The sequence below is a fragment of the Sapajus apella genome, unplaced genomic scaffold (assembly GCF_009761245.1).
Source record: "Sapajus apella isolate SASKATOON/1434 unplaced genomic scaffold, GSC_monkey_1.0 scaffold84, whole genome shotgun sequence".
In the NCBI taxonomy this organism is placed as follows: Eukaryota; Metazoa; Chordata; class Mammalia; order Primates; family Cebidae; genus Sapajus; species Sapajus apella.
The window spans coordinates 938,978-955,854 of NW_022437024.1; the positions used below are offsets into that span (position 1 = coordinate 938,978).

At 40.2% G+C, this 16,877-nt stretch overlaps 1 protein-coding gene across 2 annotated transcripts in view; it reads right to left on the bottom strand.

Annotated features, from left to right (window-relative positions):
• The window catches only part of DUSP16 (dual specificity phosphatase 16), a 91,493-nt gene that overhangs the window by 11,633 nt on the left and 62,983 nt on the right, over window positions 1-16,877 (bottom strand). For both annotated transcript variants that reach the window (XM_032253668.1, XM_032253669.1), the window contains exons 4-5: window positions 16,205-16,368; window positions 2,315-2,474 (exon numbers count right to left, since the gene is read on the bottom strand). In XM_032253668.1, coding sequence (XP_032109559.1) covers window positions 2,315-2,474; window positions 16,205-16,368 — 324 coding nt within the window. The remainder of the gene's footprint in view (window positions 1-2,314; window positions 2,475-16,204; window positions 16,369-16,877) is intronic.

A 16,877-nucleotide genomic window follows, 5' to 3' on the forward strand; every position in this document is an offset into this window, starting at 1 on the left:
AAGTGGCATGATGACCCCAATATCTCCCAAGAAAGGAGAAAATAAGTTGGGAGCAAAGTTATTCATATTCTCTCTTCTAACTTTTCCTACTAAACTTTCTCTCCTAAAGCCTACACATTGTCATGACTTAAGAAAATCATGTTCTCTTCTAGATAGATTTTGAAATCTCATTTTTAGCTGAAATGAGAGCCAGTGTCTCTGGATCAATGTGATGTGCAATGGGAACATTAACCATAATTGTTTTGTTTTGTTTTTTTTGAGTTAGAGTCTCATTCTGTCACCAAGGCTGGAGTGCAATGGTGTGGTCTCGGCTCACTGCAACCTCCACCTCCTGGGTTCAAGCAATTCTCCTGCCTCAGCCTCTCAAGTAGTTGAGATTACAAGTGCCTGTCACCATGCCCGGCTAATTTTTATATTTTTAGTAGAGCCAGGGTTTCAACACGTTGGCTAGCCTGGTCGTGAACTCCTGACCCTCAGCCTCCTAAAGTGCTGGGATTACAGGTGTGAGCCACCGTGCCCGGCCAACTGTTATTTTTTAAAGAGGCAAAAACTGAATGATTTGCTGAATGTTTTCTAAAAGTACAATGTGGGGGGAGGGGTTAACTTGTGGGGGTTTGTTTGCCTTTTTTTTTTTTTTTTTGAGAGATGGAGCTTCACTCTGTCGCCCAGGCTAGAGTGCAGTAGTGCAATCTCGGCTCACTGCAACCTCCACCTCCTAGATTCAAGTGATTCTCCTGCCTCAGCTTCCCAAGTAGCTGGGACTACAGGAGTATACCACTGCGCCCAGCTAATTTTTATATTTTTAGTAGAGACGAGGTTTCACTATATGTTAGCCAGGCTGGTCTAGAACTCTTGATCTCAGGTGATCCACCTGCCTTGGCCTCCCAAAGTGCTGGGATTACAGGCAAGAGCCACTGCCCTGGCCGTTTGTTTGTGATTATTTTAATGTGAACTAAGTCATTTATCTTCAGATGTTTCACAGAATGAATCCTAATTGACGATGGAACCCTCAGCAACCTGGAAACCTTGAAAAAAGACAAGTGTTTTAGAATTACTCAAAGTTCCAAAAGCATTACCTAGAATATTCCCCTCACAGGTGAAAATTATAGTATGGTGCTTAATATACCTAATTCCACTTTTTTTGTTTTTGAGACAGGGTCTGGCTCTATTGCCCAGGCTGGAGTTTAGTGGCACAATCTCTGCTCACTGCAACCTCCGCCTCCTGGCTCAAGCAGTCCTCCCACCACAGCCTCCTGGACAGCTGGGACCACAGATGCACTGGTAGAGACAGGGTCTTGCTATGTTGCCCAGGCTGGTCTTGAACTCCTGGGTTCAAGTGATTGCTTGGCTCGGCCTCCCCAAAGTGCTGGAATTATAGGCATAAGCCACCATGCCTGGCCAATTCCACTTTTTTAAAGGCACTGGTTCTTTTATTTTTAAAGATGGTAACCAATTCAGAGTATTTAATTATGGATTAAAGTGATCAAACTTACATAACTAAGAGAAAAAAAAATCCTCACATGGAACATCAAGAGTCACACACTGTGGTATGTTGCTCAGGAGCTTGCAGTGTTTCTCCTCTGCTCAGCCACTATCCACTAAAGCCACATTCCAAATACACATCACCTATCATCCAGCAGATCTGAACCCATGGCACCAAAATGCCTCAGCAGCACCCAGGAGCCAGAGAAGCTCCAGAACTGAACAGTCCCAGGAAGCAGAACAAAGTATGGCACAGATGAGATCCTGTCATGCATGACCATTGCCAAAGGAATGACGAAATGGGAGTGTGTGTGTGTATCAAAATTCTATTAGATCAAATACTACCTGAAATTATTGCCATGTGGACCCAGGGTTAGAAATCTTGACATAAAGACTTAAACGTAATGGGATTTGTTTTCACAAGATTTAACTTTTCTCTGTGGAAAACATAGCAACAAGGCAACAGGGAATACTACTGAAGTTTTCCAAAGGCTTGCATAGGATTTGAAAAAGTTGGGGGAAGAATGTAACCCTAAAAGCTTAACTGATTTCCAGATACTTGCAAATACGTAATTACAGATCCCGTGAAGCTTAACCTTGGTGGTGTTAAATGTTAGCTAGAATGTCACAAGGCCAGTCCTTAGGGACAGTGTGACACGTGTCACCTTGACCACTAGATGAGTAAGCAGCACCACGTGTTGTTTTCAGACTTGAAATCTCTGAAACAGGCTCCTTTTCTCTAAAGAAAAAAAGGTGGGGGGGTGCTGATGGGGTACACCTACACATGAGACAGTTAACCCAAAGGACCTGTAATATTATTTGAGCTACTTACCAATGAAATCCACTGATTCGTCCAACCACGGCAAAATTTTCTCACAAAAGCTGTCATTCACAGGCACACGCAGGAAATGAGACTCAGGGATAAAGTCAGGCTTTGGACAGGTATTGCTGGCATTTAACACATAACCAATCCCATTCTGCTGCATTAGCTCCTATGGAGAGAAAGAGCAGTTAAAGTGACTAATAATATAGTAAACATGATCATTCTGAAAGAGCGAAGTTTAAAGCAATGATAAAAATACCCAGTTTCCTTGAAGTAAAATTCATTCAGATCAGTGAAGTCCAAAACCCAGCAAAAAGACATCAAGAGACAAGTTTAAAGCAAAAAAGAAAAAAAATTTAAGAACAGAAGCTACTGAAAATGATGTGCTCACACATCATTAATATAGTCAACCTTCTATAATCTTATTACTAGAGAGAGAGAAGTGGAACAAAGATTGCAAAATCAAACAGTTTATATGACTTTAGAATATATGGACACACAACATTTTCTTCCCACACAGAACATGCCAGTTCTCTGAAACACAGTTCTAGTCATTCTCTTCCCACACAGAACATGCCAGTTCTCTGAAATACAGTTCTAGTCATTCTTCTCACTCTAAATATTCTTTGAAGGCTGCACTTATTTCTATAGCTTTAATTGTCAGTTCTACATGCTGATGCAGGTATGTATGTTTATGTATGTGTGTGTGTGTGTGTATCTCCTCTTAAATTTCCAACCTATATCTCCAGCTACTACTGGATATCAGGATGTTCCACAGGCCCTTCACATTTAAAATGTCAGAAACTCAACATATTCTCTTTCTCCCTTTTCTGCCCCAACTCCTGCTTCCTCTCTATAATCCCAAAATTGGTTTAGGCTATTAACACCCAGCCAGCCAGCTGAGCTCAAAAATAAAATGGGGCTCCTTTCTCTTCCCCATGACCCTCATCCAAATGGCTGCCATGTTCTTTTGGAATCACCTCTTCCATTGATCATCTCCTCTCTATTCCCATTCACTGCTCAGTGGCCAAGATAACCAAAAAAGCCACTGGGAGCTCTTGAAGTTTGCGGGAGTTTTCTCTCCAAACCATGTTCTGAACAATTAGAGGAATTTTGGTTCTGATTAACTCCAGGCTGGATGCTTTATCCATATTCTTTTCATTTCCTTGTGTCTCATTTCCTGCTCCTGTCCCATATAGCCCCAACAATGTCACATGTATACCCACCCTGTGTGCTTCTGTTCACACCATTCCTGTGCTTAGAAGGCCCCGTCCCTCTTCTGAAAGACACTCTTCCCACTTTTCCTACTTTGTTTAACCTCACGTATGAACCCACTGATGCATAATTAACCATTTAGGTCTCTGTGCTTCCAAAGTACTTTGTTAACGACATTAGTTAAGCACCTAGCATAATGTGTTATCATTAACAGGTAATTCTCACCTCCCCTGTTATGTAATGAAGTAATATGTGAGATCTTGGGCCAAGTCTTGCTTGTTTTTGCATCTTTACCCCAGGTATAGAGTTGCACTCAAAATGAATCTATTCAACTTACATCGGCCCACCATTTAGCAGGCAAGCTCACACAAACCCACTTCATTTAGTCACCCCCCTGCTGCCTCTCAGGAAATGTTCCAAGCCTGGAATAATTATCTTAGTCTAAGCAATCTCAATCATTTCTTCCTTCTCTTGGAATACCACCTTTCCTACAAATCTTTTCCAACTACCTGAAAGAAAATTGGCAATTTTCTTCCTATATTACCCTTCTGAAACATGCCAGTTACCTCATCTCTTCATTCACCACATTTGGCACAATAAATATATTTTATTTTACATAAAAAGTGGATGGTGGCTGGGCGCAGTGGCTTACGCCTGTAATCCCAACAATTTGGGAGGCCAAGGTGGGCGGATCACCTGAGGTCGAGAGTTTGAGACCAGCCTTACCAACATGGAGAAACCCCATCTCTACTAAAAATACAAAATCAGCCATGAGTGATGGCCCATGCCTGTAATACCAGCTACTCAGGAGGCTGAGGCAGGGGAATCTCTTGAACCTGGGAGGCAGAGTTTGCAACGAGCCGACATTGCACCACTGCACTCCAGCCTGGTCGACAAAAACAAAACTCTGTCTCAAAAAAAAAAAAAGGGGGGGGCGGTGGGAATGGCATAAATCCAGATTGTGTATGCAACCATCTCTTATCTCTGAGATGACAATGTCAATAAACAGCTTTCCAAATTAGGTGGGTTTCTTAGATTGGGCAACACCCTTCAGCTATCCCAGAGCCCAAGTCTTCCAATGGTCTCTCATGCTTCTGTTAGGTTAACTACCAGGCTATGCAGATCTTAATGGTGTTTACCACAACCTTTAACTTTTGTACATGTACAAAGGTTACATTTGTTTTTCTATGGGTGAACCGAAGCTGAGTTTATCTAGTACTATCTGATCAACAACAGGGTGCAGAAACTGGTTTCAGGATCACCCATTAAGAACAGAAGTGGGTGACTGGAATTAAGTCAGCCTTTGAGGACTTTCTCACCAATGATCCTTTAAGAAAAAATAATTTTTTTTTCTCCTTTCCACCAATGATACTACAGATATGTTAAATTAAAAGTATAGTAATATCCCTTTCCACTCAATTCAATAATGAAGATATCACAGAACTTTCTGAGAAATGGGGTGACTCTAATAGTGTTATATACTGTACACAATTAAAAGACAGGAAATTCTAAGAGAAAACAAGTTGCAAGTCAATGACTGTCAAGTTTGATTTTCCATTAAAAAAAAAAAAAACAGAACAATGTACCCTTCTGACAAGTAATCTAATAGCCTACATTTTATAGAAATTATAATTTAATCAACCTATGTTAAGTCAAAAAATATTTACTGAGCACCTTTGTTAGAGACCTATTAATAATACAATGACACATGGTACCTATTAAGAAAATGATATCTAACATTTAATGAATGCCTACAATGTGCCAGATACTGTGTTAAGCATTTAAAGGGATGGTCTCATTTAATTCTCATAACTACCCTTTGATGTAGGTTCTTATCCTCATTTTACAAATGAAGAAACTGAGGCATGGCCAGGCGCGGTGGCTCACGCCTGTAATCCTAGCACTTTGGGAGGCCGAGGTTGGTGGATCACGTGGGGTCAGGAGTTCAAGACCAGCCTGGCCATCATGGTGAAACCCCATCTTAAAAAAAAAAAAAAAGGAAACTGAGGCTTAAGTTCCTTCTAAGGCAAATTGGATGGAGCAATAAAGTAACTAGCTACATAAGTACATTTTTTCTTTAAAGACAGGGTCTCACTGTTTCCCATGCTGGAGTGCAGTGGTACAATCACAGCTCATTACAGCCTTGACCTCCTGGGGTCAAGTGATCCTCCTGCCTCAGTCTCCTGAGTTGCTGGAACTACAGGCATGTGCCACTGCTCCCCGCAAATTAAAAAAAAATTTTTTTGTAGAGACAGGGTCTTGCTATAATTGCCCAGGCTGGTCTCAAACTCCTGGCCTCAAGCAATCCTCCTACCTTGGCCTCCCAAAGTGCCTGGATTACAGGCATGAGCTACTACACACAGCTAGTAAAATATTTTAAATGCAAAATGAACTGAGAAAAAAATAATTTCAATGGCTTTATTTATAGAATTTTTAGCTTAAAAGATCTATTGATTAAATCTGTTATCCAGCTACCTGAAAATATTTTTGGAATAATAAGATGGGACTTGATAAATAAAACAAGCACAACTTTAAAACAAACCAAAAAAGTACCCAAATACTAAATATAATTTGGCTACTAAGTTAAATATCATAAATAAGCACCTTCTCATCTGGATTGGTAGTCAGTAGAAAAAGTTAAGGAGGAAATCATTACAAATGATACATACATGCTCGAAACATTATTTTAACTTAAAACAAACAAATGTACATGAATACACTAATTTCTGATACAGGACCACAGCTTTTTCTTTTCTAGGTTAGCTGACTGGAGTTCTTAAGTGAATCATACCTAAACACATCTACCACTTCTAGTTTTCATTTTTTAAAGAAGAGGAAATACTTGTAAAACACTATCAGTGCCAAAGCCTTCTAGATTACTACTGTCCCCCAAATACTTTATAGCTCCCTTATTCCCACCTAATTTGACAAAAATATATATATAAAGCAATCTGTCATTCCTGAATCTTTCCAAAACACCTAACTGAGGTCATAGAAAAACATCTCTCTTCAGTCACATTTCATCGGTGTCATATTTTAATTAACATACATAATTATAACAACAAGTTGAGTGGCCTAAACGGGTTCAAGAACAAACACAACTGATTCTTGGTAAGTATACTATTCAAATGGTAGAAGCCGACGTGCTACAGCAAAGAGCCTACTCATGCAGCAGGCATTCACCTGCCAGAGACATGGGGAAGAGAGGACGTGGAATCTCTGGAGTCAGTTAAGAAAGTTTGTAAAGTTTCATACTACTGTTGTTAGTTTGCTCTCTTGATTTTTTTATTTTTTACAAACTTCAATACAACTGGCTGGGAGAGGATCTTAATTTTTGTTGGTGTTTTTAAGAGACAGGGTCCCACCATGTTGTCCAGGCTAAACTCACATTCCGGGATTTAAGTGATCCTCCTGTCAGCCTCCCAGGTAGATGGGATTACAGGTGTGCACCACCATACCTGACCCATCTTATTGTTTGTAATGGTGAAACTGAAATGAACTATAATTATGAAGAATGAGTCTGACTCTTTTGCGGAATAAGGATTGCTTTTATTTACAGATATGTATCAATGACTTCTTACTAAATTACAAAGAGATATAATTCATTCAGTTTAGTTTCAGCATGTTTTATAAAACATGCGCAACTGAATATTTACTCTGTCCTATAATTAAACATCATAATCTCTCAGCTTCCACAGAGCAGTCATCTTATGCTGTTAAATATTTAGCTCAACTTTGTGCTAAGTCTGCAAATACATACTTTGTACTGATTAGATAATCCTTTTTTGCTGGCCTTCAAAGATCCTTCCAACACCTTGGCCTCACAGTTCTTTGAGCTCCTCATCTTGGCCACTCACTCCCATGAGATCTAGCCTGGTCTCTGTCATTACCAATTACCACAAACCCTCCATAATCTAGATTTCATGCACCCTACTCTTAGACAACTCTTCCACTTTCCAGCTCACTCTCTCTTATACTACACTACACCCGGAGTCTGTAAACCCCTGTAGGACCTACAGTCTGATGATCTTACACTTTTTTCTGTCCTTCATCCCCATGACGTCTGTCTTCCTTCCTTGCCCAACTTAAATTGTATAATCAATCATGACAATCACTCCTTTGCTTTTACCCTAACTTCCTCTGCCCCCATCAATTGCTGATACTCAACTTGGCAAGATTACAACCTTAGTGAAATAGACTTCTCCACCTAGTCTGCATTGCTCATGCCACTGAACATGACCAGAGAAAAACACTCCACAATGCTACCTGATCTCACTTTCAATTCATACTCCTCAGCAATCACTCTATTTCCCCAGTCCTTCACTTTTTCTCTTCCCATGTCATTCTATTTCCCTTTTTCTTCAAACTCCCTATAGGTCCCCACTCATCCTCACTCACAGCTGAAGAATGATCTTGCTTCCTACTACAATGGAAAAATTGAAACAGTCAGAAGCAAATTTTGATAGCCTTCCATCACCACATTTACCCTTCTACCAGCAAATGCACTTAGATGCTGTGCCTTCCCACCTGTTGTCCTGGATGAACTGTCCACACTCGTAAGGCCAATCCCTCCCACTTGCTAAATAAATCCATCCCCTCTTTCTCAAGGATACAGCTTTCATGATTCTCCTTTCTTCCAACATCAATTTTCCACTGTACAGGATCATTCCTCCTACCTGCAATCAAACAAGCCACCATTTCTACCACCTTAAAATATCTCCTCTCACCTTCGACGCTCCCTCCAGCCATTACCCCGTATCTTTGTTTCTTGAAATTCCTTCAAAGAGCTCCTTCTACTTGGTATATTCAATTCCACTCCTGTTATCTCCTGAAGCCATTCCATTCAGGCTTTCACCCCCGAGACTCTACCAAACCTGCTCGATGATCACCAGGGACAGTCACATTGCTAAATCCAAGGACCAAGTCTCAGTCTTCATCTCTCTTGACCTACAGTACTACTTGGCACACTTGATTACTCCTTCCTCCTGGAAAACACATTGTTTAACTGCCTCCTTGATTTCTTTCCTTCCTCAATATTTATGTCTAAATATCCCTTGTTGGGTCCTTCTCAACTCCCCAGACTTTCAGGGTGGGAGTGCCCACGGCTCAATCCTTTTCTCATCTATATTTTGCCTCTTATTAATTATCTGATCCTCTCTTATGACATCAAGTACTGTCTGTATGTTAATGACTCCCACCTTTATACCTCCTCCTTCAGGGATCCCCCACCCCATTCATATATCCATCTGTCTACTCAACATCTCCACTTGAAAGTGAAACAGGCATTTCAATTCAGCATGTCCAGAACTGACTCCTGCTCTTCCCACAGACTTCATCTCAGTTAAAAGCAACTGCATCTTCCAGTCTCCCTGACACCTCTCCTTTTCACACACTCCTACCATCCAATCCTATTGGCTATCCCTTCAAAATATAGCCCAAATCTCACCTTACTTCCACCCTGACTCCAACCCACAAGGATGGAGCCTCCTAACCGGCCTCCCTGATTCCATCCTGTAGGAAATTCAGCCTATTTTCAGCACAGAAACTAAAGTGATCCTAACAATGTAAGTAAGATTATGTTGCTCCTCTGCTTGGAAACTTCCAATGAGCTCTTTTTCTCAGAGTAGAAGCTCAGGTCTTACAAGGCCTAGGTAGAAGTCTTGTATTGTCCAGATCTGCTCCCATTACCTCTCTGACGACACTCTCCCATGCTCACTCTGCTCCAGCCACACTGGCCTCACTCTTCCTTTGCATACCACGTGCGCTGCAGTCTTTGCCTTGGTGGCTGCTTCTGCCTGTACTGTTCTTCCTCCAGCTATTCAAATGGCTCACTCTTTGACCTCGAGTATTTGTTCAAATGCCTCTATCTCAATGAGGCCTACTTTGATCACCCATTTAATTACAACACACACCTCACAGGTCCTCCCCAGCCCTCTTACCCTGTTTTCTTCTTAGCACTCATCACCATCTGCTATACATGTAATTTACACATTTATTATGCTTCCTATCAAGTTTCTTTCTCTCGGATGTAAACTAATGAAAGCAGAGACTACTGTCTCATTTACTGCTGTACCCCCAGCACCTAGAACACTGTTTGGCACATGGTAGAAGCTTGGTAAACATTTGCTGAGTGAATACATGAAGGAGCCCTTAACCATGAAGCTGACTAAAATCAGTATCTAATAACTGGTTTATTAGCATCTTCTAATGAGAAAACTTCATGTATGTTCCTTGTACATTTTCATTTTACAAGTCACTGTAAAATGTCATTACCTTATATTCCATCATTTCATAATTTATAAAAGACTTATTTTTCTTGGGTTGAAAATTTTAGTTTCTCAAATTCATTAAGAGAAGGTTTTCTTTTTTCTTTTTTTTTTTTTTTTGAGAGAGAGTTTCACTCTTGTTGCTCAGGCTGGAGTACAGTAGTACGATCTTGGCTCACTGCAACCACTGCCTCCCAGGTTCAAGCGATTCTCCTGCCTCAGCCTCCTGAGTAGCTGGGATTACAGGCATGTGCCACCACACCCGGCTAATTTTGTATTTTTAGTAGAGATGGGCTTTTGCCATGTTGGCCAGGCTGGTCTCAAACTCCTGACCTTAGGTGATCTGCCTGCCTCGGCCTCCCACAGGTGTGACTACCATGTCCGGCCACAAGAAGGTTGTCTGAGTAAATTAACAGAAGGTGTGCTTACTTAATTTTTAAGGACGTGAATTTCATACATGTTGCACTGGTTACAAATTAGGATATAACTATTTATCTTGAAAAATAATCACCAAGCACTTACTATACATCAAGGTACTCTGGGGCGCAAAAAAGCAAGCGTTCCTACTGGGGATGAACAGTCTACTAGCAGATATAAGACAGTTGCATGAGTAACGATGACACAAAGAGGTATCTGATGAATATAATGTAGCAGGATAAGCAAAATGGCATTGGAAAACAGGAGTAAAACCAAAGGGAAGGATTCTGAGAAGAATATTTATAATGGAACTAAAATTGTCATCTGAAGCTCAGATGGTGGCAGAGACACTCCGGATAGAGTATAGAAAATGAAAGAAGACCAAGGACAGGACACAGAAGTATCTGGGCTGCACTCACCAGGCAAGATGTCCAGACACTGAAAGAGGATGAGCAGAGGAAGAGAACAGGAGAGGTAAGAACTAAAAAGGTGGTATTAGGTCCTAAAGGGTCTTAAATACCAAGCTAAAGAGTTTTACTGCCAAGCTATAGAACTTTTATCAAATGCCATTTTGGGAAGACTGATAGATTTTTTAAACCACACTCCTAAAGGATCTCTTCTTAGAAGCAATTCATTAGTGGTTAGCGTGGAATCTCACTGTGGCATGGAATAAAGTACCGTACATGGGTAACGGCTCAACAACCAGAGCACAGCTCAGCATATTACCACTCATCGCCTGAGTGATCTTGGGAAGGTTACCTACCCTCCGATAGCTTTCATTTTCTCACCTGTAAAATAGGGCTAATGATGTGTATTTTGTGAAGTTACTATGAGGATAGTAAGATGCCTGACACATAATATAGAGTCTCCTAAAATGTTAGTTCTCTTATTTTAACTCATTGTAAAAACTGCTTGTAAATTGTATGGTATGTGAATTGTATCTCAATAAAGCCACTACAAAAAAAAAAAAAAAAGCCCATGATGTTTATTTTTCAGTAATCCAAACTATCCTTTCTCCTAATGGGTATTAAGTAGGGAAATTACATTGAATATAGCAGGTGAGTTTCATCTGCAAAGTGGAAGACATAAGCCCTCTAAGGATTTAAAAAATTCATTCCAGTTTCAACACACAGTTGAGTAAACTTTCAAAAATGATTATCTGTGAGTCAAGGAAAATTTAATTTTATGATTATTTCCATTCACAATTTTTTCCCATTAAAACTTTCTCTCTCCTAACCCTCAAATAAACTTCCTCCTGCAGTCAGACTAATTTCTAAATATGAGTTCTACAATCTGTTGATGCAGACTGTGGAGTAATACAGAGAACAGATTAATATATGGCCTTAAACTGTTCTGTTTGGTCAAATTCTTTACGTTCAGTGACGCTGAGGACAGAGATCTCATTGAATAATCACAGGCATTGCAATTCTAAATAAGAGAATTGTAATTTTTCTTTCTGAAGTCAATTCCATGACTAATTTTGCATTTGCCCATCCGTTTGCCTTCAAATCTGGCCTCAAGTCCTACTCAATTCCATCAAGCCTTCCTCAAATGACAAAACACACTGTATCTACTACTTGCCCTAGCATGCTGCATAGTCTACCCTAAGATGACAACAAGGGTCCCACCAGAAACTGTGCTTGGTGCCTGGCCTATGCCATTTCATTTGAATATTACAAGAACACCAGGAAGCTGGAATTACGACGTGCAGGTAAAGAAATTGAGATGCAGTAACAGCTAAGGTGATATGGCTGGTAAGGTCCATCCAAAAGCACTGTCCAGCTTTTGTCCATCCCCAAAACTGGCTCTGAACCATCATCATGCCGCGCTGCCTCTGCATTGGGAGGGACTTGTAGTCACTTTGTCATGTGGATTGTTGTTGAATGAATAGGTCTTGTCTAACCAACCAACTTGATCACTGTATGGTGTTCCACATACAGTGACATAATAGACATGGAAGAAATATTTTATTGATAATTTTGATAGCCTTTTGTCTTCCTAGGTCATATATTTCCACTGGAAACCCTGAAAGCATTCCTAGCCTATATTGTGTTTACGCCATTTGTTGTTGCCTAACTCTTCTAAGAAAACAACAGAGAAAGTAGCAGTCTTCCTACTTCGTACCAGGCAGAATAATAAGGAGGCGTAGGAAAACCAAGTTTGTATGTTAAGAGGATGAAATAAGAAGCTACTCAAAGAATGTTGACAGGAGATTATTTAAATGGGTAAGGGGTGGGCAGCAGAGCTCCTTTAGAAAAGAAGCTGCAGTGGTTCACCTCAGATACAGTTCTTCTTAATAACTACTCCCAACAGGTAATTCTGTCATATGCTTCATGTATTTAAGTGTGAACAAAAGTCTGCATTTGAAATGGTAACTGATAATAAAGGCAATCAAGAACCTTTGTCTTTCACAGAGTAACCAGAGATTCTTTCTCAAATCCCACCCATTTCAGATATGAACTGGAATTCAGCAGATGACTTTTATTTAGTATAATAAGCTGCTCCCATTTCAGCTCTAGTACAAAGACTAGAGGATGAAAGAACACACTGTGAGAAACAAAAGTACAGTTGTGAGGGAAAAAGAAAATAAAAGTATGTTTTTGGTACTGATGACTTCTTATGGTCTTCTACAAAAGAAACCATGTATTCAAAACATCAGTAAAAATTAATACATGCTGAGACCTATACTGTCCCATGAGGTAGCCACAAGCCACACATGGCTACTGACCCCCTAAAATGTGACTACTCCAAATTGAGATGTGCTGTAAGTATAAAACACACACCAGATTTTAAAGACTCAGTACAAAAAAAAGAATGTAAAATACCTCAATAATTTTGTATACTGATTGCATGTTGAAATACTGTTTTAGATATACTAGGTTAAATGAAATAAGTTATTAAAATTAATTTTGCCTGTTTCTTTACCTTTAAAAGCCACTGGAAAAATTTAAATGATGTATGTGACTTGTATTATATTTCTATTAGACAGTACTGGTACAGATGATGTTACAGAAAAAACAGGGGAAGAAATTCTCAGTTGTGACTCAATAGACTTAAGGTCTGTCAGTCCTTCGTAACAGCCTGCTATAGATAATTCCTTTTTCCAGAAGATGGGCATTTTTGGTGCACTATAAGCATGGGACTTAAAATCACAGCAGCTTGGGTTTACATTTGATCTGTGCCACTGACCAGCTCTGAAATCAATGACATAATCTCCAGTAAGTGACTTAGCTTGGGGCAAATGTATCTTCTAATCCTATTATGAGGGTTAAATCCAATAATATAAAAAGCCCAACATTTTAAATGGCAAACATCATGATCCTCCCAAGAAAATTTCTGTGACATGCTTTTAACATATTTTGGTGGCACTTCATTTAAAAAAAACACTAGTAATATTAGTGGCCTCATGGTTGCTGTTTGTAAAGACTTCAACTTCTGAATTTTAATAAAAAGAACTGTACTTTTAGGAAAGATTATAACATCTTCAGCTTCAGAGATCTTTGGGAAGAAAAGAAGCATATTATTTCTCTTGGAAAGTATAAGTCAGGAAGTTGAGCAGGAAGATAGATGAGTTTAGACTATTTGTAAAAGAGAGGCTAATCTACTTAGAAAACAACTGAGTGATATTGAAGAAATCATGTAACATTTCCAGAATACTGATTTCCTCATTTATCAACTGCTGGTGCTTGACTAAATGATCTCTGAAATCCCCTTCAGCACTAAGGCTCTTGTTGACAATGAACCTAGAGGTCAACCATACCCACCCTTTTCAAACATACACACCCCACCCTCTCCTTCCCTCCCTCCCTCTCTTCCTTCCTCCCTCTCCTTCCCTCCCTCCCTCTCCCCTTCCTTCCTTCCCTCTCTCCCTTCTTTCCTTCCTCCCTCCCTCCTCCTCCTCTTGTTCTTCTTCTCTCTCTCTCTCTCTCTCTCTCTCTCCAGGGCCTTGCTCTGTTGCCTAGGCTGGAGTGCAGTGGCACCATGTGGGCCCACTGCAGCCTCCACCTCCCAAGCTCAAGCGATCCTCCCACCTCAGCCTCCCAAGTAAATGGAACTACAGGCTCAGGCCACAAAACCTGGCTAATTTTTGTACTTTTTGTAGAGACAGTGTTTTGCCATGTTCCTCAGGCTGTTCTCAAACTCCTGAGCTCAAGTGATCTGCCCACCTCAGCCTTCCAAGGTGCTGGGATTCCAAAGTCTGTGAGCCACAAATATAAATTTATATTCACTGCTTTCAAAGGCATCCAGCCTACCAGTTTATTCTTATCTCTCACCATCCTCGCAGAATAAAAGTTAAAGTCTGTTAAGGGTGCTTCCTGGCAAGCCTTCTGTAACAACTCCTTGACCAAGGTGTTGTCCTATAAACTTCACAAACCCATTCTCCCTGCCACAAACATTTCCGCTCAATGCATCTACCTATATATCCTCATTAGCGCCGAATATGTTTAGAAGCCAGAGTTAAAAAGAGAAAACTACTCCTTTTCCCATCCTCAACTCTAAATTCCGGTTTAACTGCTCTCACTTTTTTTTAACTAACATATTTGTTAGATCTGAAAAAGGCATATAGCAAATGAATGTGTCTTTTAATTCAGCGTCAAAAGTAACAAAAATGATCTGTAATACAATTACTTATGGAATGACCTGCTGACTTGCTGGTTAAGGTTTACCAGGAGTAAACAGGATTCTTAACTAGGAATTTTATTTTCTGATCTGAGGATTAAATAAACCATCTCCGGCTTTCCCCCAGGAATGCATGTGACTTTAGGAAATTAATTTTGCTTTCTGTAACATAGCCCACTTACCGCTAACAAGAATTAATAATTACATGCTCAAAGGCATTGTGACCCCACCAGAAAGGCTCAGTACAAGCATGAACTATTAAACCTCAAAGCAGCACATCTCACAGTAAAAGCAGACATATTAACAATGCAATGTTGAGGCGAAATTTTGAAGAGGCAGGAGTTTCAAAAACACAAAAGAAAAAAAAAAAAGAATGCCTTATTGCTACCCAGTGACCCAATAATAGGGCATTTTTCTTCCTTCTAAAAAGCCTTGCCTTCCATGTGCTAAAGAAAGCCAGTCTGGAAGCTTATTTTACAATCAGCCCAATTCTCCTAGTTACTCAAGGAGAAAATGTTAAGGCGTATTTTCCTTTGTATAGGATCACCAATAGTTAAGATCTTTGACTGCTTTTTCAGTTCGTGGTGATGTAAATTAAGACATTTTAGAGAAAAACCACTTTTCCAGCAGTAAGAGCACTGTTTTGTAGCATTACTAATTAAGAGCATACACGCTGTGGAGTCAGATTATAGTTCTACTGCTGTTCTGCTTGTACCATTATATACGAAGGCCTCACTCAATCCAATGTGTTCCTCTATTAGGCCCCGCTTTGTGCAGTAGGGCCCGTGTCTTTCTCAGCAAGAATCCATGCTCTTCCCTCTTCTTTCTCAACAAAACTCCTCCAACGAGCTTTAGCCCAGGGAGACTGGCAGTGGCACAGTTTCAGCCTTCATCCTCACCAACTTTTTAACACCTCTCCCTAGCCCCCAGGCAGCTGTCATCAGGATCTTCCTCAATCCAAGCCCAACCTGCATCGCTTTCTAATGTGTTGCAATAAATAAATACATTTCTAAATGTGTGATAACCCAGGCAGTCTTAGCCTTTCTGAGTGTGTCCAATTACTATAACAGATTGATTAATACCCTAAGAACCCTAAGAATATAAGGCTAAACTTCTGAAAAATTGTGTCCTATTTCAGGTCTCTTGGACCTGTTAAGAACAAGCAAACATGAAAACAGTTTAGGTTTCCTGTGGCAAAAAGTAACATCAAACAAATTAACACTACAAGAGATGATGCAACTGTTACCTGGGGAACACACTGCGAATGGCGTAGCGCTTCCTTTCTGAGATTGGGGTGTGTTTCAATGACATAATGGGCAACTGCTGTTTCTCCAGCTAACAATATAAACCCGGCAATGAACGATATTTTCAAAGCACCCACCTTGTTGAGGACATCTCGCTGGCAGCCAAGATAAAGATTGGGAAGAATTCGGGTTGGCCCAATGTTGGCAACAGGTAAGCAAGGCTGAGAAATGCAGGAAGGGACTAGAGTGGATTTTCCTTCACAGAGGCCAGGGAAACAACGAGAGAACTCAGCAAACCCACCTAAGAATAAACATTATAAAATTATGTAAAATTATGCCACGCACAAAGTAAAAACCAGCCTTCTGTGAACTGCTCAGCTAAAATGGTTTAAAACATATTGAACCCATGTATCCAAGTGGATGTCACCACATACCTATTCCTGGCTACAGCTGCTAATGCTAAGACTGAAGCATAATCCAGCACTATGCTTGGCTTCTAAGGCTACCATGGGGATAGGCAAGTCCTGCAGGCACTTAAAATGACTCCTGTCTCAGACATTCTCTTCATTTTCACATACCCTACAACATTTGCTCCCCACTCCCCATGCAAATGTTTTGTGGAACATAAAGAAGATTTAAAGTTAGTAGCAAGTAACCAAGCCAATAATTCACAGAAGCAAAATGGGGATATAAGAAATGAGAACTGAGTCTGAATGCAACTTCTTCGAAATAAAATTGATCAAGTTAAAAATTCTTTCTACAATTAACTTTAAATCTTTCTACCATACAAGTTTTTTTTATTGCAAAGGT